Source organism: Aquarana catesbeiana, linkage group LG02, assembly GCF_042186555.1.
Source record: "Aquarana catesbeiana isolate 2022-GZ linkage group LG02, ASM4218655v1, whole genome shotgun sequence".
In the NCBI taxonomy this organism is placed as follows: Eukaryota; Metazoa; Chordata; class Amphibia; order Anura; family Ranidae; genus Aquarana; species Aquarana catesbeiana.
In genome coordinates this window covers 311151861-311177397 of record NC_133325.1, presented here as the reverse complement: position 1 = coordinate 311177397, position 25537 = coordinate 311151861, and the positions used below count along the sequence as shown (strand labels likewise).

At 44.1% G+C, this 25537-nt stretch overlaps 1 protein-coding gene across 2 annotated transcripts in view; it reads left to right on the top strand.

Annotated features, from left to right (window-relative positions):
* The window catches only part of LOC141127850 (lysozyme g-like), a 61655-nt gene that overhangs the window by 32034 nt on the left and 4084 nt on the right, over positions 1 to 25537 (top strand). For both annotated transcript variants that reach the window (XM_073614691.1, XM_073614692.1), the window contains exon 4: positions 21343 to 21542. In XM_073614691.1, coding sequence (XP_073470792.1) covers positions 21343 to 21542 — 200 coding nt within the window. The remainder of the gene's footprint in view (positions 1 to 21342; positions 21543 to 25537) is intronic.

The window sequence follows — 25537 nt, the reverse complement described above, 5'->3', positions numbered from 1 at the left end:
GCACAGTATACTACCGCTTTTCAGGCCACCCCAGCCTCCCTAAACCTCGGGGGGAGATATCCCCGAGGAAAGAGCCCCCCATCCCATCCTACCTGGAGCTCGGCTTGGAGGAGCATACAGCGTGGACACTGAGACAGACAGATCAAGCATGAGAAGGTATGTGCTCTTGGCAGCATACATTTACTTAAAGTGAATGTAAACTCAAAAAAAAAATTTTTTATTTTTTAATTTTTTTATATCATACTGTAGAGTATAAGATTTCCTATCATTTGAGCCCAGTCTTGCCACACAGAGTTAATCCATCTCTGAGCAATCCCCTTTTATTGTTCAGTGAGACAATTCTTGACAAAATGAGAAAAACTTTGTCAAATACTCCCCCTTGCTGTGAGTGACAGGTGATTTACATCTTGTGCTTCAGCCTAAGAGACATACAGTATTTTTAAATTCCCTCCCCCACTCCTTTCTTCAGCAGCTCTGCAAGGATTGGCTGTTCCACACCTTACCATGATTTGGCATGCTGAAGTCATGTGGTTACTTTCCTGTCTTTTCACTGGATGTTACAGATCATAGCAGAAGTTCAGTGTAAGAAATACACAGGAGAAAATGCATATTGACAAGGGGAGTGTAGAGGTGGGCGGGGAGTCTACGGACATCACGACTCCACCCATCGCGCTCCAGACAACAGACCCACCCACAGAATATGCATTTTTTTTCGGGTCTAATAATAGACAGAGGGGAGACATGTGACAGGTAAAGATGCATGCAGGAGGCATGTATATCCTTATAGATAACCCCTATGGCAGTAGTTTAGAAAGGATGACATTGAGTTTACATCTATTTAAAAAAGGAAAAAGTTTTGGGACTTTAAATGAGGCTAGCACCAAAGGGATGCTCGCCTCCATCCCGGTCATTGGTTATAAAAAAATGGAGAAGAAGTGGGACTTTAAATGAAGCACACAGCAGCACAACGCAGGTCAAGTGACTAAGATTCATTTATTGGGTATAATCCATGGTGTATAAAAAACATTTAGGGCATCCAACCTCTAAAAATGCTGTGGGCATCAAGCCTCTATATAATAAACCATGGATTGATTATACATAAGATACACATAAGTTGCACAATAAGTCATGATCCATTGTCACACAGAGAGCAGAGATAACAATCAACATACATGTGTACAATTATTACTGTGATTAGACCCACAGAGAGCCATGAAGATTAGGACAAATAATGCAGATAATAAAAGAATTTAATGCCATGACAGATACTTATGGAGGTAAATGGAAACATTGAAATCTTGGTATTCCATGATGTGTGAAGATTGGTAATGATCAAAGCTCTACGCGTTTCGCGGTATAGCAACCGCTCATCAGGAGCATACAGTACGTCATGGAATGATTCTAAAAAAATTTTTTTTTTTTTTTCTTCCCATACAAAAATACAACTGTTTTCAGTAAATAAACAGGAATTGAAAAGAGGTTTTATATACAAATATTTAACTTGTATAAAATGAGTTAAAGGTTGTGCGTCAAAACTCACGTCTGCATCAGCGATCCAGTGAAACAGTATCCAGAATCGCAGAGAGCTGCAATGCAAAGCCGCCCGACGCCAGGGTGGTCTGCGGGAATGAGAACAACAGCCATAGGCAAAACCATTGCTGGTAAGTGCAATGAGTGTAGGATGCGGACCTCTGTGTAGGAAACCTATATGAAACAAATCATAGTGATGTATGTGGGTGTGTGAAAGTGAAACAAATATAAAAAAGAGTGATGTGAGGACAAAGGTTGAAATAGGGAGAGAGTCCCACTTCTTCTCCATGAGTTTACATCTACTTTAAAGGAGAAACCTACTAGAATTAAAATTCTGAGGAATCTCCCTTACCTTATCCAGCTGCAGGGTTCTGTTATACAGACCCAATCTTCACCTCTCACGGTGGGCTCCGTTTGGAAAACCTTCAGAAACAGGGGCCCCCTAGAAAAGGAGGATCCGCAGTTCTGGGCCCGTAAAGCACCCCGCCAGGGATATGGCTAGAAAAACCAAATACTGGATCCCGGGGTCCAGCTCTCTAGAAAGATAAGCGTTACAGGTAAAACCTCGTTTCTTCGGACACGAGGCCCGGGTACCATCCAATTTGGCCTAAAAAAGCACTTTGAATGAATCCGGTTGCATGGCTTGCCCCAGTATAGGATATCCCTTTGGAGCTTTAGCACAGCACATCTTATTCGTGACCAACACCTAAGACACTGGCGAAAAAACTGAGGTATTCCCAGTAAGGGGAGGGGTTATATAGGGGGTTGAACTTCCTGTCTAGGGTGTAACCAGTGTCCAATCACCTTGTGATACCCATATAACCCATCAGTAATTACTGAGGCTCTGTGTCCCATGATGTACAAGAAAAAAGTGTATTGGATTTGGAAGAATAAATCACCTCTAACGTTGGGTATCCTACGTGTGTGGATGTTAATGTATTATGTAAAACTATTAGAATAGTTTTTTACATTTTAGAATGGGGTGCCTCAAGATTGTCCATAATTTTAAAGGGTGTCTTGACTAAAAAAGGTTGAGAAACACTGGTATAGGGCCAGAGGGAAGCAAGGTGACAGTGGGGTTAATTTGCTAAAGGAATAAAGCATGTTCACTTTGAAAATTAGATTTCCACCTAGCTTGGTGCTTTTCCACCTAGCTTGGTGATTTTCAGCTAGCTTGTCGCTGTGCTGAATCCAATCATCAAATCCTGTTCAATGCAAAAATCATTTTTATTTTCCTTACATAGGACTGGGTATTTGCAGTCAGTTTTCCCTTGGCTTCACACCATTCAGCTAATTTGCAAACCGGGACCGGGCGTCGGCGGTAAAGCGGCGCTATTTTTAGCGCTGCTTTACCGCCATTTTAGCGGCGCTATTTGGGTGCTAGCGGGCGATTTTAACCCCCACTAGCTGCCGAAAAGGGTTAAATCCTCCTGCAAAACGCTGCAGCGGCGCTTTGCCGGCGGTATGGCCCCATTGTTTTCAATGGGCAGGAGCCCATATTCACCGCTCCTCCACCGCTGCAAAGAAGCTGCTGGCAGGACTTTTTATGACGCCCTGCCAGCGCAGCGCCCCAGTGTGAAAGCACTCGGGGTTTCACACTGGGTTTGTAGCTGAGGCTTTTTTCAGGCGCTATTTTTAGCGCTGTAGCGCCTGAAAATGCCTCAGTGTGAAAGGGGTCTAAGTGTAACAAAGGACTTTTTTTTTACTGCAGTGATGGATAAATATATAGTTATGTTCGGTGTATGGGAAAACAAAAATCGCTAATCGGCTAACTAGAACCTTTAGAATCTCATTTTATTGATCAGCAGCAGCAACTTTCTGCTAATGTGTTTTTTAACTGGTCTAAGTCTCAGTCATAGCAGAACCACTATAATTAAAGCCCATACCATCTGAAATGCAGCAGCAGAAATGTTTTTACTCCTTTAATGCAAATGATGGATTTTAACTAGTTCACCAAGTTCAAAGAGTCAACAGGTCAAAACAAGCTTAAAGCGGAGTTTCGCGAAAATTTTTTTTTAGATGTCAGCAGCTGCAAATATTGCAGCTGCTGACTTTTTAAAAATAAGGACACTCACCTGTCCCGAGGTCCAGCGATGAAGGCACCCGAGACCGAACTGTCCCTCGATCCTCGGGTGCTGCCGCCGCCATTCTCAGTGAGGGAATCAGGAAGTGAAGCGTTGCGGCTTCACTGCCCGGTTCCCTACTGCGCATGCGCGAGTGGCGCTGCGCGTCTACACTGGTCCCCGTTATGGGAACTGTGTATTTCCCACAACACAACAGGGGTGGGCGGGCATTTGCGGCTAGCTATTCCCAGAAGTGGGTGCAGATACCTGTATTAGACAGGTATCTGCACCCCCCTCCCCCCTGAAAGGTGCCAATTGTGACACCGGAGGGGGGGAGGAATCCGATGAGTGGAAGTTCCACTTTAGGGTGGAACTCCGCTTTAAGGCTGAAGTAGCATCTGTAGGCTTGTTTTTATTTTTGGGCCCCTGGCTTTAATATAAGTGTGATCTGGGTGGCTGCAGAGCCATTGGCGGCCTGTAATGCAGGGCGCAGGGGCGCCACCCCCCCTGGACCATGCGTCCGTCCCCCTAATCTACATGTGGGGCACCAGACGCATGTATTCCAATAGCGTTTTTTTTTGGTTTTGGTTTTTTTTAGAAGCATGTGATTAGAGCCTGAGGCTCTAATAGGGTTCAAAAAAGGGTGGGCTTGGGGCGCAAAATATTCGCTATTGTCTACCCGATTCTCCTCCTGGCCAATCAGGAAGCAGCTCCTGAGACCCGATTGGCCAGGGAGTCCTAGGACTCACAATCGTGTCTCAGGACACTCCCTGTTCAGCCCGGAGGAGAACAGAGAGGAGAAAGGTGCCGGCCCTTCATTCCCCCTGCCTCTTGAGGTTAGTCCGTGCCACCGCCTGTGGGGGTCCAGTGCCTGTGGCGATCACCGCCTTCCCCCATCTGCCATTCGTCTCCTGTAGGGGGGGTTGTTTGCAACGATTGCCGCCTTCCCACCAGCCGTTCGTCTGCCGCCAGGGGGTGTTTGTTTGCGGGGTTGCTGGCGTTAGTTTGTCACCTACCCCCCCCCCCCGACATATTTAACACCAGCCACCCCTGTGCGGAGCCATCCGATCACTTTACTTTTTACTTTTACATGACTGGCAAGTGCTACTTCCAAGAAGCTGTGAAGGCATTTAATGCATCATGGAGGCTTGTCACATTTAGTATTTACTTACTCTACATAAACCTCCATCTTTTATTTAAAAAAAAAAAGGGGGGATTACATTTTGCTTGCACTAAAATTAATTTTAGTGTATTTTTCCTGAAATAATAGGTTTGACAGACAGTTTCGCAAATATCGTGTATAAAAAAAAATTGCATCTTTTGTATTCTACAGGGCCTCTGATTGAGAAAATATAAATGTTCTTTTATGGTAAAAAAATTCAGATGTGTGCAAAAGATTAAAAAAAGTGCTTTGGAGGGGAAGTGGGTACGTGTGGAGCGACATGCACTGGCACAGAGAAACACCAGATGAGGTGTTTTGTGCACTGTAGCATTACTCATGGAAATATTTTCCTTTGTATGACCACATTCACAGTCAGACCAATAAAAATTTATGGGATTATGTATTAGAGAAACTGTATACCTTTTCATATCTTTGTTACTGTAATAAGTTTTCTTAAACAGGCACATATTACAATGGTCTCCAAACCAGGAAATGACCCTATGCCGCTGGTTAACATGTGACCCATTTCAGTCCTTAATATCGATGACCACTTCTCTCGCATGGATGATCTCTGGGGTGATTCCCTCACATCAGTGTGGCTTCATCCCTAGCAGTCAGCTGACGAATAACACTAGGAGACTGAAATATTATCGACCATGCTAAGACGTTGGCCTTTTGTTGAGCTTGGATATAGCCAAGGCCTTTGATAATGTTAAATGGGAATACCTACTGGGTATACTCCTTGATTTTGGGATTTCTGGCCTTTCTTGACTTCTTTAACCCTTTTTTGCCTCTGATGTATGGCATACATTGGCATTAGCAGGGCTTTAACACATCCTACAGCAGCCAGGAATGTGTGTAAATCTGACAGGCCTGATTCCTTCCATGTACCCCTGTGCATTTGTCCACCCCGCGCATGTTCCCGGCATTTATACCAGCCTCCACGCTCCCAACTGTGGAGCCATGACTGACATGGCAGGTGCTACCAGGTAGAAGGAAGAGACCAGCGAACCTCTGTTCACTGATCTCCTCTACTCATAAGCAACGTGTATTACATCACTTCTGGGTTCGGTTGTCACTTTCCCCCAGCTGCCACAGCCAGGGAAGAAGTTAATGGAGTGCAATCCGTGCTCCATTAGCTTCAATGTGAGCAGGTTAAAAGACCCCTGATGTCTCATTAGGGAGAACCTGTCACAACCATACTGCATTACATAGGGGACTTTTGGTCCCCTGCATGATAAATAAATAAAAATTTAATGAAACACAACACCCAAGCATTTAAACCCCCCTCCCCACAAAAAGTGTTGAGCCTCACCCCCACCTTCATGCACATTTGAATGTAAACATGTGTTGGGGCACCTACTTAGGAAAACCTCAATTGCAATACACATGTTGCATATTGTCATACACGTCAGAGTGAAAACAATCATTCTAAGCCCATTACTTCTGGTTAACTCTAAACTGATGACCTGTAGGGTCATTGATTGACATGTTAGGTATCTATTTAATCTCTGCAACCTCATGTTTTTTTATATGTTATCAAAAAGAGGGTAATATTGGGTTTATGTGCCCTAAAATTAAATTTAGTATATTTTTACTGAAATGTGCTTGTGCTTTATAAACTGTTGCACTAATATTGTATGACATAAAAGAAATTGGAACTAAAACTTCTAAAACTAAAAAATCTTATTCTCTTGGGTCTCGGATTTAAAAAAATATATAATAGTTTGCAGGCCTAAAGATTTTTTTTTTTTTTTTTACACGTGTCCAAAAAGGGCTTTGACAATGAAAGGGCTGAACCTCAGAATATTTTCCACAAAACCTCTACACTAGGGATGAGCTTTGTGTTCGAGTCGAACCCATGTTCGACTCGAACATCGGCTGTTCGATCGTTTGACGAATTGCGAACGATATGGGCCGTAAGCGCCAAATTCGTGTGGCGCGTCACGGCCCATAATTCACTGCGGCATCGCAGTGCATTGCTGGCTGATGGTTGGCCAAGCATGCACTATGACCCGCATGCTTGGCCAATCACAGCGCCACCTGAACAGTGAGCCGTAATTGGCCAAAGCCAAGGAGGCTTTGGCCAATTATGGCTCTGGGGATTTAGTACCCGCCCCACACTATATAAGGCCGCCTGCACGGCGGCCCTGTGTAGTGTGTGTTCCGGCGTTCATTGAGAGAGAGAGAGAGAGAGAGAGAGACAGACAGTGACATTTGATTTGAGTTAGATAGATTAGGCAGAACAGTCAGTCAGTTAGCTGCACTTACAGTGTATTGTGTATATATATGCATCCCAGGTGTTGCATATATATATATATATATATATATATATATATATATACTGTATTCAGTTTAGCTAGATCCGTTCTTGTTATCTTCCTACTGACTGGCAGGCTTGTCTTGTTACAGTATTTACAGCTACCTGAAGAAAATTACTGGTGTTCCTTTGACCCTATTAGTACCACAGTCAGGCAGCTAGACTATTTACAGTTAGTGCAGTGCGTCCTGCTCACAGTGTTCAGCTAGATCCGTTCCTGTTATCTTCTTACTGACAGGCAGGCTTGTCTTGTTACAGTATATACAGCTACCTGAAGAAAATTGCTGGTGTTCTTTTGATCCTATTAGTACCACAGTCAGGCAGCTAGACTATTTACAGTTAGTGCGGTGCGTCCTGCTCACAGTGTTCAGCTAAACCTACAAGTTAGTGGGGTGCGTCCTGCTCACAGTGTTCAGCTAAACCTACAAGTTAGTGGGGTGCGTCCTGCTCACAGTGTGTATATATATATATATATATATATATATATATATATATATATATATATATATATATATAGAAAAAAATGCGAGGAACGATGCTTAGATGCAAAAAGTGTCCTTTTACTGAAAATCCTTCATTACATAGTTCAATTGCAAACAAGCAAGCCACTGTACAGTTCCGAGCGCAACTCGCTCTTCGTCAGGCTTTTCTGGCTGTGTGTGAAAAGCCAAACCACATCATGTTCTCTTAGCCACACCCGGTCCAGTTCACACCTGTGTTCACTTAACTAATTACCATAGACAAACTACCTATACACATTCAAATAATAAACCCCACTATATAAATCCAATATAGTAAAACTATCTTAAATTTCCCCAATACAAAGTTATTCGCATCAGTTTCATCCTCATTGTATATAAATCTTCCATTGATATAATATTATGAAGTAAATTAACTATCTCATATATTTCAATATAAATCTTTCCAATCATTTGTCATAAATACAGTAATATTCTTGATCATGTCTCAGATCTCCTCATAGATTCCAGCTGATATTCTATTATCTAATATTCCCAACGGAAGTTCTTTCCAATCGATCTAAAAGAAATGTGATATAACAAGACCTGGTTATAATTGCTTTGTATCTCGTATCAAATTTCTATACAAATAGGTATAAATCATAATCCTTGTTCATACCGTCAGGATGCAAGGATTGTAATTTATTGATCCACCAAACCTCACGTTTTTTTAATTTTAAAATCCTATCACCCCCTCTTTTATCGTGAGGAATCTCTTCCAACACCATAAATCGTAGGTCAGTGTCTTTGTGTCCCATCTCAGAGAAATGACGCGATACAGGAAGGCCTGATTGGGGATGTCTGATCGTGTTACGATGCTGTGCAATGCGATCTTTGATTTTTTGGGTTGTCTCCCCCACGTAAAGGAGATTACAGGGGCATGTAAGAATGTAAATCACATATGATGACTGACAGGTATAGAAGCCATTAATTTTTATCTTGTTATTTGTTCTAGGATGGAAGAAATCATTGCCTTTAATCATTAGATTACATTGGATGCAATTAAGACAAGGGTAACAACCCTTCCTTTTGCTACCTAAAAAAGTCATTCTTTTCTCCTCCTGCCTGCCAGGTTTAAATTCAGATCGTACCAAAAAATCGTGCAAAGTTTTATTGCGTCGATATGCTTTCATAGGAGTTAATTGAAACTCCTCTATCTGAGGATATGATCGTTTTAATATCGTCCAATGTTTTCTTAATACATTAAAGATCTTATCGCTATAACTATTAAATTGAAAGACAAATGGAATCCTAGGTCTATCAGATGAATATTTTTTCTTTTTACAACTGTCAATGGGGTTCAAAATTTTATTTAATTCCTGTCTAATCAGACCCTCTGGATAACCCCGCTCCCTAAACTTGCAGCACATTTCATCTAATCTCTGATCCCTTATTGTAGTGTCACTTACAATGCGCATCACTCTGAGAAGTTGGCTTCTAATAATAGAACTAAAAACGTGGGGGGGATGATAACTGTCATACCTTAACAGCTGATTCCTATCTGTGGGCTTGGTGTATATATCAGTTTCAATCCGTCCTTGTTTTATATATGCCCGTATATCCAAAAAGGGGACCGAATCCCCACCAATGTGTATTTTAAACTGGATATTTGGTAAAAGACTGTTAATCATCTCATCAAAGGCTTTGAGAGATTCAATGTTGCCCCGCCATATGGCAAAAATGTCATCTATATATCGCCACCAGGTGGCGCAATGCTTCCGAAAACTTTCATTGACAAAAATATATTTCTGTTCAAAATCATGCATAAATGAACAAGCATATGGCGGGGCAACATTGGAACCCATAGCAACCCCCGTCAGTTGCACATAGTACCGATCCCTGAAAAGAAAATAGTTGTTATGTAAGACCAAATTAAATAGCTTTTCAAAAAAAGAAATCTGAGCTTCCGAATATTCATGACAGTCCTTAATTAGATTCATCGCTGCTTCAACACCGGCTGCATGTGGAATTCATGTATATAAACTCGTTACATCCCAAGTAACAAGGATAAACTTGTCTTGAATTTGCGGTAAGTCCCTGATTTCGGACAAAAAGTCACCAGAGTCCTTAATGTAGGATGGGGTAGTTCTCACCAAAGGTGATAACACTTTGTCCAATAATTTAGCCGTGGGTACAAAGATCGAATCTCTCCCCGATACAATCGGGCATCCTGGTGGGGAGTGTTTATCCTTATGGATCTTGGGGAGTACGTACAAAACAGGAATACGAGTATGCGTTGGTAACAAAAATTCATACAGGTCATGTGAAATTAACCCTTCTTTAAAAGCTGGTTTAACAATACTCTCCAAGATCTTTCTAATTCTCCATGTGGGGTCTGATTGTAGAGGTTTATACACCGTGTCATCACCAAGTTGACGCTTAATCTCATTTTCATACGCCTGGGGGTCCATAATGACCACCGAACCCCCTTTATCAGCAGGTTTACAAATAATGTCACTTCATTTAGTTAGTTCCCACAACGCTATTTTTTCCTGGGGAGACAGATTATTAGGTACATGATCTTTGAAATCCACTTGTTGTATTAAACGTTTCACATCTCGGGTGACCTCCTGTACAAAATCTCAACCGGTACATATGTAGTAGGGGGAACAGATTTGGATTTCATCGTCAGTCCCAAATTTTTATTACTCAACCTCCCTTCAACCATTTCATTCTGAACAAATGGTTTATGAAGAAAATGGACCTTCCATCTAATGTTACGAAATAGGCGATACAGGTCTTGATCTAACCGAAATGGATCTAGATGACTTTTTGTACAGATCTAGATGATAAGCCACGGTTAAAAAGTCCTACCTCATCCGATGACAGGACCCGCCTGGAGATATTATGTACTAGGTCTCCCTTGATCGGCCACGGTTGCCTCGTGTATTGCGGTATCTGTCGTGACTCCCTTCTCCGTTGTAACGGGACCTGGTTTGCATCCGAGTAGTGGACAGTTCTCTCCGATCTGCTTGTAAAAAATTAGAAGAGGAATCGGTGTCTGTGTTGGCTGAAGAATTATCGGACATTTCCCTCCTATGATTTCCATATTCGCTACGACCTCGTCGGTTATATGGACGCGGCCATCGGTATACCTGGTTCCTCTCATAGTCCTCGATGTCCCGATCAAATTTATTGCGTTTTCTGGTCTCCAACTCACAACGATATTTGTTAATATTTTCATCAGCCAACTCTTTACACTTGTTGAACTCCTCCAAGGTCATTGCCATACGCAAATCAGATTCAATCTTGGTAAGTTGCTCCGATAATGATGCAAGTTCTTTATGTATAAATGAAATGGTCAAAGTCATTAAATCAAATGAACACTTATTCAAAATTTGCATGAATGTACTCTTAAATTCATCATTGTCACTAAATAAGGTCGGGGCCAATCTCACCCTCAAACCTCTAGGAATCCGTTGCACCCGATGGTATTCAGGTAAAGTTAGCCCGTGTAGTTCCAAGGATGTATGCTTCCTTCTTAATTTTTCCCATATACGAGAATTGTAAACCGGGGTATTTCCCGTCAGGAAATTCCTGGATCCTGAAATCTGAGACATAATGTGTGTGGTCTCTTCCTGGGTGTATGAAAATGTAGCTCCATTGATATCCATATTGAATGAAGGTAACTTACTCACTGGGAGTGTAATAAATAAACATCAGGTGGGTTACCCTCTTCTCTTTCAATCCTTGTTCAATCAAGGCACCGTCAAGGTGGACTCCCAAACTTCCACCGTAAATAGATAGAAAAAAATGCGAGGAACGATGCTTAGATGCAAAAAGTGTCCTTTTACTGAAAATCCTTCATTACATAGTTCAATTGCAAACAAGCAAGCCACTGTACAGTTCCGAGCGCAACTCGCTCTTCGTCAGGCTTTTCTGGCTGTGTGTGAAAAGCCAAACCACATCATGTTCTCTTATCCACACCCGGTCCAGTTCACACCTGTGTTCACTTAACTAATTACCATAGACAAACTACCTATACACATTCAAATAATAAACCCTACTATATAAATCCAATATAGTAAAACGATCTTAAATTTCCCCAATACAAAGTTATTCGCATCAGTTTCATCCTCATTGTATATAAATCTTCCATTGATATAATATTATGAAGTATATTAACTATCTCATATATTTAAATATAAATCTTTCCAATCATTTGTCATAAATACAGTAATATTCTTGATCATGTCTCAGATCTCCTCATAGATTCCAGCTGATATTCTATTATCTAATATTCCCAACGGAAGTTCTTTCCAATCTATCTAAAAGAAATGTGATATAACAAGACCTGGTTATAACTGCTTTGTATCTCGTATCAAATTTCTATACAAATAGGTATAAATCATAATCCTTGTTCATACCGTCAGGATGCAAGGATTGTAATTTATTGATCCACCAAACCTCATCGTTCCTCGCATTTTTTTCTATCTATTTACGGTGGAAGTTTGGGAGTCCACCTTGACGGTGCCTTGATTGAACAAGGATTGAAAGAGAAGAGGGTAACCCACCTGATGTTTATTTATATATATATATATATATATATATATATATATATATATATATATATATATATATAATATACATATCCCAGCTTAGTGCAGCTACAGGCCATTAGTATGTCTGGAAGGCCAAGAAGGAGAGGCAGACAGTCACAAGCCAATAAGAGAGGGCAAGCAGGCTCTGTGTCTAGTGCTGGTCGTGGAGACGGTGCATCCTCATCAGCACGTGGCCGTGGGACACGCCTGGGCTTTTTTTCGGCAGCTGGCCGTGTTGAGCCGCAACATGCGGAAGACTTGGTCGAGTGGATGACCAAGCCGTCCTCATCCTCTCTCACCCATGCCCAGGGTACTTTGTCTGGCAAAGCAGCGGCCTCTTCCCTCGGCTCAATGTCATCAGTGACTCCTTCCCTAGCCCCACCATGTCCTCCTGAGGAGTCCCTCGAACTGTTTGACCACAGTGTTGGGTACATGCTCCAGGAGGATGCCCAGTGTTTGGAAGGCTCTGATGATGATACTGAGCTAGATGAAGGCAGTAACATGAGCACGGACAGAGGGGGTGCCCAAGAAGGACAGCAATCTGGCAGTCATGCTCCCCCTGCTGCAGCATACTGCCAGGTTTGCTCCAGTGATGAGGAGGGAGGGGATGATGAGGTCACTGACTCAACGTGGGTGCCTGATAGGAGGAGGAGGAGGAGGCGGCATATCACCAATGAGGCAGGATGCCCTCCAGGGGCCAGCCTAAGGGCAGCACATTGACTGCATCAAACCCCAAAGCTCCACATATGCAGGGCGCTGCAGTCTCTGCGCGTTATTCAAAAAGTTCTTTGGTGTGGGCCTTTTTTGAGACGAGTGCATCAGATCGCACCGCTGCTATTTGCAACATATGTCTCAAGCGTATCTCGCGTGGCCAAAACATCTCCCACTTGGGTACCACATGCTTGACCAGACATATGTTGACCTGCCATGCAGTTCGTTGGCAAGCGTATCTAAAAGACCCACACCAAAGAACAAAGAGGACCTCTCCTTGCCCCTCATCAGCTGAGATCTCCAACCCCACTATACCTTCAGTCCTCTCTGAGACCTGCACTGAGAGGAATGAAGGTGTAGAATTAGGTGTGTCACAGCCAAGTACTTGTGGGCAATCTTCTTTTGGTACACCGACGTCAGATTGTACCAGGCAAATTTCCCTGCCCCAGCTGCTGCACCGCCGAAAGAAGTTTGCTCCCAGCCATCCACATGCCCAGCGGTTGAATGCTAGCTTGGCAAAATTGCTAGCACTTCAACTGCTGCCTTTTCAGTTGGTAGACTCTGCCCCCTTCCGTGAGTTTGTGGAATGTGCGGTTCCTCAGTGGCAGGTACCTAAATGCCACTTTTTCTCACGGAAGGCGATTCCGGCTCTCTACCGGCATGTGGAAGGCAATGTCCATGCCTCGCTGGACAGGGCGGTCAGCGGTAAGGTGCATATTACCGCTGACTCATGGTCCAGCAGGCATGGACAGGGACGTTACTTAAGTTTCACGGCGCATTGGGTGACTCTGCTGGCAGCTGGGAAAGATGCAGGACAAGGTGCAGTAGTGTTGGAGGTTGTTCCGCCACCACGCCTCCAAAATGCTAATGATTGTGACACACCTCTCTCCTCCACCCCCTCCTCTTCTTCTTCCTCCATGGCCTCTTCCTGTGCTTTGTCCTCGGAACCAGCGGTGCTCCGTAGCCATTCAAGGGGCTACGCAAGTACGCAGGCCAAAAGATGCCATGCAGTGCTTGAGCTGGTGTGCTTGGGGGACAGGAGCCACACTGGGTCAGAGGTTCTGTCAGCTCTGCGGGGGCAGGTTCAGAGGTGGTTGACGCCACGCCAACTTAAGGCAGGAATGGTGGTTTGCGACAATGGCACCAACCTCCTCTCTGCCCTCCGACAGGGACAAATGACCCATGTGCCCTGTTTGGCTCACGTCCTTAACTTGGTGGTGCAGCGGTTCTTGGGCAGGTACCCGGGCTTACAGGATGTCCTGAGGCAGGCCAGGATGTCTGTGTGCATTTCCGCCGGTCATATAATGCCAGTGCTCGGCTGACGGACCTCCAAAAGGAGTTTAACCTGCCCAAGAACCGCCTAATCTGTGACATGCCCACCAGGTGGAACTCTACGTTGGCCATGCTGCAGCGGCTGCACACGCAGCAGAGGGCCATCAATGAGTACCTGTGCGACTATGGCACCAGGACAGGGTCAGGGGAGCTTGTTTTTTTTTTCCCCACGCCAGTGGGCCATGATCAGGGATGCATGCACTGTCCTGTCACCATTTGAGGAGGCCACGAGGATGGTGAGCAGTGACAGTGCATGCATCAGTGACACTGTCCCTCTTGTCCACCTGTTGGAGCACACGCTGCGTGGAATAATGGACAGGGCACTTGAGGCAGAACAGAGGCAAGAAGAGGAGGACTTCCTTAGCTCTCAAGGCCCCCTTTATCCAGACAGTGTTCCTGCATGCCCGCCGATCACACAGGAAGAGGACGAGGAGGAGGAGGAGGAGGAGGAGGAAGATTGTGTCAGTATGGAGGTGGAGCCTGGCACTCAGCATCAGCAGCAGTCTTTAAGGGATCAGTCCCAAGAAACACATGGACTTGTACGTGGCTGGGAGGAGGTGGCTGCGGACCATGTCGTCCTTAGTGACCCAGAGGACTCCGGACCGAATGCCTCAGCAAACCTACGCTGCATGGCCTCCCTGATCCTGCAAAGCCTGCGTAAGGATCCTCGTATTCGTGGTATCAAGGAGAAGGACCAATACTGGCTGGCAACCCTCCTTGATCCACATTACAAGGGTAAGGTTGCGGACCTTATCTTGCCATCGCAGAGGGAGCAGAGGATGAAACATCTTCAGGAGGCCTTGCAGAAAGGTCTGTGCAACGCGTTCCCAGAGACTGGGAGGTTACAAACTCCTGTTTCTGGACAACGTGTTGCTGAGGCTTCAGTCAGTCAAAGAAGGAGCGGTGGAGAAGGTGGCTGTCTGACCGATGCGTTCAGACAATTTTTTGGTCCGCAGCCCCAAGGTATGATCGGTTCCAGCAACCATCGCCAGCGTCTGTTTTACATGGTGTAGGAATACCTAGGGGCAAGATCAGACTTGGACACCTTTCCCACCGAAAATCCTCTGGGTTACTGGATCTTGAGGATGGATCACTGGCCAGAGCTTGCACAGTATGCAATTGAGCTACTGGCCTGTCCTGCATCCAGCGTTCTTTCGGAACGCACATTCAGTGCTGCTGGAGGCTTTGTAACCGATCACAGGGTGCGTCTGTCCACCGACTCGGTCGATCGACTGACCTTCATAAAAATGAATCAGTCTTGGATCACCACCAGCTACCAAGCACCTGATGCTGATGTAACCGAATAATTTTTTTTAAAATCTCAGATCCCTTAAAAGACTGCCTATGCTGATGCTGAGTGACTATCCCTGAGTAATTATCCTCTTCCTCCTCCATTTCTGCACCCACCAATAGCGAGTGAGGACTTACAGTGTTGTGGCACCAGCACCACCACCACCAAAGGCCGTCCACCTCCAGCGAAGAGCCACTGCAACAAAGGCCAGGCACCAGTAGGGTGTCATCTCAGCCCCAAAGGGATAGAGGCCATGCCAGCCTACCCTATGCCCTTCAAAACCCCCTGTGGCTTCCCCCTAATTCCGGAGCAGCAAATATCCCCCCTTTTACCGCCCAGCCGGGTGTCCAAGTGAATACCAATAATTTTGTCATGCTCGATTTTTTTTATTTGATTTTCACCGAAGACTTTCTATCATCCATTGTGGCCCAGTGCAACCTTTACGCACAGCAGTACATCGTAAGCAACCCTGGCTCTAGTTATGCCCGTCCCTTTGAGTGGAGAGAGCTTACCATAGCAGAATTTAAAATTTTCTTAGGCCTAACTTTTACAATGGGTCTCACAAAAAAAAAACGAAATGTACTCATATTGGTCAACTAACCCCGTCCACCACATGCCACTCTTCTCTTCAAAAATGCCAAGATCAAGATACCTTATGATTTTGCGCTTCCTTCACTATAATGACAACACCCAGTGCCCTCCCCGAAATGACCCAGCATTTGACAAATTATTCAAACTTCGGCCACTCCTAAATTATTTCTCAGAAAAATTTCCCCAGCTATATACCCCCGACCAGAATATTTCTGTTGATGAGTCCCTTGTAAAATTTACAGGCAGGCTTGGCATCAAACAGTTTATCCCCAGCAAAAGGGCCCGATATGGGGTTAAAATGTATAAACTTTGCGACCGAGCCACGGGGTACATTTACGCCTTCCGGGTGTACGAAGGCAAGGACACCCAACTGCATCCCCCTGAATGTCCTGAATATATTGGAACCAGCGGCAAAGTTGTCTGGGAGCTCGTTTATCCACTGCTTGGAAAGGGGTACCACCTTTATGTGGATAATTTTTATACTAGCTTGCCCCTCTTCCGCAATCTTCACCGGAGGGACACCCCAGCATGTGGTACTGTAAGAACCAATAGAAAAGGCTTCCCGCAAAAATTGGTCAATGAAAGGCTACGCCGAGGGGATACGGTGGCTTTGCGGAACCAGGAGCTATTGGCTGTCAAGTGGAGGGACAGACGAAACGTCCACATGCTGACGACAATCCACAATGACACCTACGTGGAAGTCCCAAGAAGAAACGGCCCAGTCCAGAAACCTGCTTGTATTTATGATTACAATTTATTTATGGGGGGAGTGGACTTCAACGATCAGATGATTGAACCCTACCTTCCCACAAGAAAATCCCGTCACTGGTATAAAAAAGTGTCCATTTATTTTTTCAGTTTGGCCATGTACAACACTTACGTAATTTACCAAGAATCTACTGAGACCCCCGTATCCTATCTGCAATACCAGGAACAAGTAATCTCCTCCCTTTTGTACCCTGAAAGCCCACCAGAAAATATTTGCTCTGATTCCGTGAGCAGACTCCACGAACGCCACTTTCCTGACAAAATCCCCCCCCCGTGAAACAGGCCACAGACGTCAGAAAAAATGCCGGGTGTGCTCCAGAAGAGGAATTAGAAGAGACACCACGTATTATTGTCCCGATTGTCCTTCCCAACCAGGCCTCTGTATAAGTGAATGTTTCCGCCGTTACCATAATTCTCTACAATATTAGGGAAGTATGGTAAACGTAATTCTCATTTCCTGTAATTTTCCTCCACACCCCTTATGCCACTGCACTGAACCTGATTTACCTCAGCCTTCTCCGGAATCGACCCTGGCCTGTTATACGACCAAGCTTCTGCCTAACACTAAAACTGTACCTACCTCTGCCTTCTCCGGAACTGACCCTGGCCTGTTATACAACCAAGCTTCTGCCTAACGATAAACATACCTCTGCCTTCTCCGGAACTGACCCTGGCCTGTTATACGACCAAGCTTATGCCTAACGCTGATTTGTACCTACCTCTGCCTGCTCTGGAACTGACCCTGGACTGTTTGACCACGTTTTTTGCCTGCCTCTTGGACTGATCATTTACCCTGCTATGCTAGTGGGAACACAGGTGTCTCACATATGTGAGGGGCTCCAGAAATGTTTTTCTGGATGAAGAAATCTAACTTTTTAGTTTTCTCATTCCCAGATTTAGGGTCTGGAGACTCGGAGGCTTCAAAGAGATTTGGGTGGGAGAAGCCTCTACCCCTGTCCCCATTCTTTCCTGGTCTGCTACTTGGACCATGTTCCTGCTTACTACCAGGACCAATATTTTGGCACTGCTGGCAATGTCTCTACGTGCACTGACCCTGGACTGTACAAGGACATTATCCCTGCCTGTACTATGGACAATATTCCTGCCCGCTGCCTGGACAATTCCATTCACTGTGGATGACCACGTCCCTGCCTGCTGCCTGGATCAGGGCTCTCCTCCTGTGGACAACTGCACTACTAAAACTACAGGTAATCTTTTGTTTACCCTTTGCTCAGCAGAATGTATTTTAGGGTGTAATTCTTGGTATGTTCATGCTATGTGTTAGAAATATGAAGGGCCTTCAAAAATGTGATAGATTGTAAGGAAATTAGATGTGTAATTTATGCTCCTAGAACGCCTGAATGTGCTACTTCAATGTTGCGCCTCTGTATGTGGCCAGGTTGTGTAAAAGTCTCACACATTTGGTATCGCCATACTCGGAAGGAGTAGCAGAATATATTTTGGGGTGTCATTTTTGCTATGTACATGCTATGTGTCGGAAATATCTTAGAAATGGACAACTTTGTGTAAAAAAAATGTGTTTTCATTTTTTTTCCACATTTTCCACAAACTTCTGGAAAAAAATGAACCATTCAAAAGACTCATTATGCCTCATAGATTATACGTTGGGGTGTTTTCTTTCCAAAATGGGGTCACTTTGTGGGCGTTTCCATTGTCCTGTTGCTCCAGGGCCTTCAAAAGTGTAATAGGTGGTTGAGAGATTAGATGTGTAATTTATGCTCCTAGAACGCCTGAATGTGCTACTTCAATGTTGTGCCTCTGTATGTGGCATCGCCATACTCGGAAGGAGTAGCAGAATATATTTTGGGGTGTCATTTTTGCTATGTACATGCTATGTGTCAGAAATATCTTAGAAATGGACAACTTTGTGTAAAAAAAATGCGTTTTCATTTTTTTTCCACATTTTCCAAAAACTTCTGGAAAAAAATGAACCATTCAAACGACTCATTATGCCTCATAGATTATACGTTGGGGTGTTTGCTTTCCAAAATGGGGTCACTTTGTGGGCGTTTCCATTGTCCTGGTGCTCCAGGGCCTTCAAAAGTGTAATAGGTGGTTGAGAGAGTAGCTGTGTAATTTATGCTCCTAGAACGCCTGAATGTGCTACTTCAATGTTGCGCCTCTTTATGTGGCCAGGTTGTGTAAAAGTCTCACACATGTGGTATCCCCATACTCAGGAGGAGTAGCAGAATATATTTTGGGGTGTCATTTGTGTAATGTACATGCCATGTGAGAGAAATAACCTGTTGTGATGACAATTTGGTGTGAAAAAAAATAAAAATAAAAAAAATCTTCATTTTGCAAAGAATTGTGGGAAAAAATAACAACTTCAAAAAACTCACCATGCCTCTTACTAAATACCTTGGAATGTCTACTTTCCAAAAAGGGGTCATTTTGTGGGTATTTGTACTTTCCTGGCTTGTTAGGGTCTCAAGAATTGAGATAGGCCTCAGTACATCAGGTGTGATCAGATGTGATCAATTTTCACTGATTGGCACCATAGCTTGTAGACTCTATAACTTTCACACAGACTAAATAATATCCACTAATTTGGGTTATTTCTACCAAAGATATGTAGCAGTATAAATTTTGGCCCAAATTTATGAAGAATAATTACTTATTTGCAACATTTTATGAAAAATGCATTTTTTTACAAATTTTTCGGTCTTTTTTCATTTATAGCACAGAAAATAAAAAACCCAGAGGTGATCAAATACCACCAAAAGAAAGCTCTATTTGTGTGAAAAAAAGGACGAAAATTTCATATGGGTACAGTGTTGCATGACTGAGTAATTGTCATTCAAAATGTGAGAGCACCAAAAGCTGAAAATTGGTCTGGTTAGGAAGGGGGTTTAAGTGCCCAGTTGTCAAGTGGTTAAAGGAATATTTCTCTTTTTTTTTTTTTTACTTTAACCATCATTAAAATCACTGCTCCCGAAAAAACGGACGTTTTTAAAAGTTTTTTTTGCATTGATACATGTCCCCTGGGGTAGGACCCGGGTCCCCAAACCCTTTTTAGGACAATACCATGCAAATTAGCCTTTAAAATGAGCACTTTTGATTTCGAACGTTCGAGTCCCATAGACGTCAATGGGGTTCTAACGTTCGTGCGAATTTTCGGTCCGTTCGCAGGTTCTGGTGCGAACCGAACCGGGGGGTGTTCGGCTCATCCCTATTCTACACTAAGCTATTAATTCCTCCATTCTAACAACAATCCTCAGTGAAACCTCAAATGTATAGTTACCTGAAACCCAATCTCTCTGTGCTTCTCTTTCTTCTCCCCCTGAACTGTGTGGGTGGGCAAACTTATTAAATGATTGGAAAACTAATTTTTTTTTTTTTAATAGAAAAAGCTTTTCAGTAAAACTACATTTTTGAACTATCAATATAGCAATGGACAGCCTTGAACCTCTGGACCTTAAATGCACTACCACAGCTCCAGTTGTTATGCTGATATTTATAGATACAAAACCTGTTTAAGTAGTAAACAAAAACATATTGAAAGGAACATATCACATCCCAGATGCAGTGGCAGCTGGTGGGTTTTTCATTTTCGGGGGCTGCAAACAAGCACCCCCCCTCCGGGCGGGTGGTGACGCGGCACTGATACCACCCCCCACCGGGAGGCCGGCGGGGCGACACTGACAATCCGCCCCCACCCTGGGCAGCTGGTGGTCAGGTACCTACCCGATCTAGGGCTGTGGTGTCCTCTCCTCCTCAAGTAGTAAACAAAACCACAAAAAAAATATTGAATGGAATATATCACGTCCCAGATATGCAGCTCTCATATGTAATGATGAAGTGCTCTAAACACCCACAGGGCACTTGGCTCCCACCTACATAACTTTCCAGTAAAAATTACAGTGCACCTGGCTCCCACCCGCCATTCCACCCGAGAGCTGGGGTATAGACAGGTGAGAGTACGTTGTATATGTTCTGCTTGTATTTCTTGTCACCACAGCCTTTGGAGACACGGTCATGCTCGTTGTTGTTGTTGTTTTGTGAAGTATGTTTATATTCAAACTGATCTATGCATAATAGACAGATATATATATATATATATATATATATACACACACACAAACAGTGTCTATATAATATATAGTAACATGCAGATTAGGTACTAGAGGATACTGTCATTGCAATTAGTCTGGATCTGTATGTGAAACTGTTGAGATAATGTATAAGCCACATTGAAGTGCATTTTTTTTTTTTTTTTTATATGACAACTTATAGGCTTGCATGGAGAACATGCACAGCACGAATATGCAATGCGTAAATATGGCTGGCCCATGTAAGGACAGTTTTTTTTCATCTTTATCTAAAAACCACTGACATTCCCTGTAACAAATATTTTCTTCATTTTCTTATTGGTTATCTGTATACATTTTCAAAGCTGTACCTTGAGTTTTGGTCAAATTTGTAATTTTTCTTGCTATATAAAAACATTCCGCTAATATCTTCAATGACCAAGTTCTTTTTACTTTCTTAAAGGAGTAATAGCATCTGAAAAACTGGCAAAAGCAGATCTGCAAAGGGTAAACTCTTATAAGGAGAAGATCATGTCTGTGTCCAGGAAAACTGGTATGGATCCAGCTATAATTGCAGCAATGATGTCTCGTGAATCACGTGCTGGAAAGGCTTTGGACGCCAATCATGAGGGTGATCATGGCAATGCTTTTGGCCTAATGCAGGTAATCAAAGGTTTTCATTACTGGTAAAATGAATAAGCAGCACACTGGAAATGCTGATGAAATATAATTTATGGCAATAACAATACAGACAAGTATGCACAATATATAAACTGTACTACATTTTTACAAATCACACTTGCATACAACAGTAATACACACACCAGTTAAAGCTGCAGGAACTGAATATAGAAAAGTGAAGACATTAACCACTTCAGCCCCGGAAGATTTTACCCCCTTCCTGACCAGAGCACTTTTTACAATTTGGCACTGCGTCACTTTAACTGACAATTGTGCGGTCATGCAACTCTGTACTCAAACAAAATTGACAACGTTTTTTTACCACAAATAGGGCTTTCTTTTGGTGGTATTTGATCTTCTCTGCAGTTTTTATTTTTTGCACTATAAAACAAAAAAGCGACAATTTAGAAAAAAAAGAACACAATATTTTGTACTTTTTGCTATAATAAATATCCCCAATTTTTTTTAAAAAGCTAATTTTTTCCTCAGTTTAGGCTGATCTGTATTCTTCTACATATTTTTGGTAATAACAATTGCAATAAGCCTATATTGATTGGTTTGCGCAAAAGTTATAGCATCTACAAAATAGGGGAAAGATTTATGGCATTTTATTTCTTTTTTTTTTTTTAGTAGTAATGGCAGTGATCAGCATTTTTTAATCGGGACTGCGACATTTTGGCGGACAGATCGGATACTTTTGGGACCATTGGCACTTACACAGTGATCAGTGCTATAAAAATGTACTGATTACTGTGTAAATGTCACTGGCAGGGAATGGGTTAAAACTAGGGGTGATCAAGGGGTTGTGTGTCCTAGGGAGTGATTCTAACTGTGGGGGGGATGGGACTGCCTGAGTGACGAGACCAATCATTGTTCATACTCAGTATGAACAACAGATCGCTCTCCTCACCCCTGACAGCACAGAGATCTGTCAGTTTACATTGACAGATCTCCCTTCTGTCTCTGTGTGGAGCGATCGCGGGCACTCGCATCGGCTCCAGCGTCGGCTGCGGTGGTCAAAAGGCAATCCGAAGCGAGTGCCCGCGATCGCTCCACACAGAGACAGAACGGAGATCTGTCAATGTAAACTGACAGATCTCCGTGCTGTCAGGGGTGAGGAGAGCGCAGGGGAGCCAACCTGCTGCAGTATAACTGTGGCAGCTGGTTGGGAATAGGTTAAGGTGAAAATCTTTCTGTGCTGCAGCAGCCCCCCAGAGCCCCCCCCTTTTTATTACCTGAACCCAATCATTCCAGCGTTGAGGACAAGCCCAGCAGCTCCAGCCACTGTCTCGGATTCTCATTGGATAGATTGATAGCAGCCGAAGCCATTGGCTGTCAATCAAATCCAGTGACAAGGTTGCTGGGGGTGGGGCCTAGTCCTGCTGTCTGTATCAATGGACGCAGCAGCAGGACTCAGGAGCGCGCCCGCACGGAAGAGGAAGAGCCAGGAGCACCACCGGGGGACCCCAGAAAAGGAGGATCAGGGCCGCTCTGTGCAAAACCCTTGCACAGAGCAGGTAAGTATAACATGTTTGTAAAGGTCCTTTTTTTTTTTTTTTTTTTTTTTTTTTAAATAACAATCACTTTAAGGTGCTAATAATGTTTTGGTTACAATTTCTATCTTATCCTGACATATGACCTAAATGGTTGTTTAAATGCCAAAAATTGTCAGCACGTTTGAGATGCTTGATACAAAAACTGCATGGCCCTGAAGGATCCTGGCGTGCTGGCGATACATACCTTGAATGCTCATGTCACTCAGGGGCGGACTGGATCCGGGGTTGGGTGGCAATTTTCCCCTCGGGCCAGGGGGCAGGGTGGCGATTTACCCCCGGGCCAATCTGATGCCCCCAGAAAAGGCCACTGCAGCAACAGCTCTGCTTTACTTAGAGTGACCTGGCCAGCTGAGACTCATTTGTTCCATCACTGGCCTCTATCGTCTGTACTGGTTGCTAGGATCGCCTGCCGTGTAGCAACCAGTGACTTCACAGGCCCAAGGAGTAAAGTGAGGCCGAGGCCCCAGCATTCAGAGTGGAGGAGGACATTCCTCCTCGCCTATTACTGTTTGGCTCCACCAACCTCCTCCCTCCATCTTCTCCTGTGTGGCGGTATGCACTTTAGAGTCTTCCTATGGGAAGGGAACTGTCACTGACTGCCAGGAGCACCTCTCCAGAGTCAACCTGTCTGAGGTGAGGTCGGCAGCAGAGGGGGAGGTCACATCTTTAGATCTCAGGCAGGGTTCATGTGACCCCCCCCCCCCCAAAAGTGATTTGCTTGATGGAAGCCTCCTTCGAGACACTCCCATGTGCCCAGATTTACTCCAGGCCTTCACAACACCATTTTCTGTCAGTGTAAGACAAATCAATAGTCCCTGGACAGACTAATTTTTTGGAACTGAGAACCAGGTTGTCCCTGGTTTGATAATGCAAGTGGATGCCAGCCTGTCAGACTGAGGAGTCCTGGGCACCTTGTTGATGCAGGGGAACTTTGATAGATTTGGTTGCCTCTGCAATGTTGGACTATCCTACAGAAAGATCATCTGATTCAGTTGGTTATTGCCACAGCGGTGGCTCATATCAATCATCAGGGAAGAATCAGAAGTCTTGGTATGTCAAGAGAGGTAGATCAGATCTGTTGCAGAACTTCATGTTACCACCTACTCTGTCTACATCTCAGGTGAAGACCATTGGCAGACAGACTTTCTCAGCACCTACAGCCAGGGGAGTTATCCCTACACATGCAGGTGTTGCAGAACCTGTGTCACAAGTGGGGGATGCCACATGTGGACCTTCTGGCCTACAGATTCAACAACAAACTAGACAGGTTTGTCTCAAGGCACAGGGATCCTCTAGCGGAAGCAATGAATGCTCTGATGGCTCTATACATCCTGATCTATGCCTTTTTACCCTGAAGCTTCTTACTTATGTGCTTCACAGGATTGAGATGGGGGTACCCTGATAATCCTCATTGCTCTGGAGTGGCCCAGGCAGATGTGGTATGCTGACCTGTTAAGGCTTACTGGATCCACAGGCTTTTTTGTCTAAAGAACAGATTTACCATCCTGCTTCACAGTCACTGGCTTTAATGTAATAGCTGTTGAAGCCCAGGTTTTGAAAGACAGGAGCATCTCTGAATTTGTAATTCCTATAATGCTTAAGGCTATTGAAAAAAGAGACTCATGTGACTAGGTGTGTGATTGCCATCATCCCTCTAAGTATATGTAATGTAAATCTGATAATTGGGATTTCTTTATCATACATCACGCGACACAGAGTTAGGATAATTTTCATTATCTACTGGGTTTTTTACGCCAATCGGTCGTAAGGAGGGTTAGAAAGCCTGTGAGAGCAAAGAGTTATGCCGTGTACACACGACCGGACTTTTCGTCGGACTGAACTGCGAAGGACTTTTCGACGGAGTTCCAACGAAACGGACTTGCCTACACACGATCGTTTTGAACGTGATGATGTACAACCGGACTAGAATAAGGTAGGTCATAGCCAGTAGCCAATAGCTGCCCTTGCGCCTTTTTTTGTCTATCGGACTATGTCTACCCTGTATTTCTTCTGGGTTCACACACTCCGGCTTTGTGATTGGCCGAAGCTGCAATGACGTAACTCCCACGCATGCGCGTGGGGGCCCTCGTTTCCGACACGAAACTCTGGAGTTCCGGCAAGGTATGCCGGACCTTCAGAGCGCATGCGCCAGTGATGCCACTGGCTGCATGCGCTCTGAAGGTCCATTACGTCATTGCGGCTTCGGCCAATCACATAGCCGGAGCGTGTGAACCCGGAAGAAAGACCGGGTAAACATGTCAGCCTTCTCAGTGGTGACAGTACAGCGTTGGAGGGCTTAATTTCAAGATGAGTATTTCATAATGTGCTAGTATGGCATTATGCCATTGCCTTGCAGGTGTTCTTTATTTGTTTTTTACAACATCTGCGGTTTACAACCGCTTTAATATTACGATTGTTGGC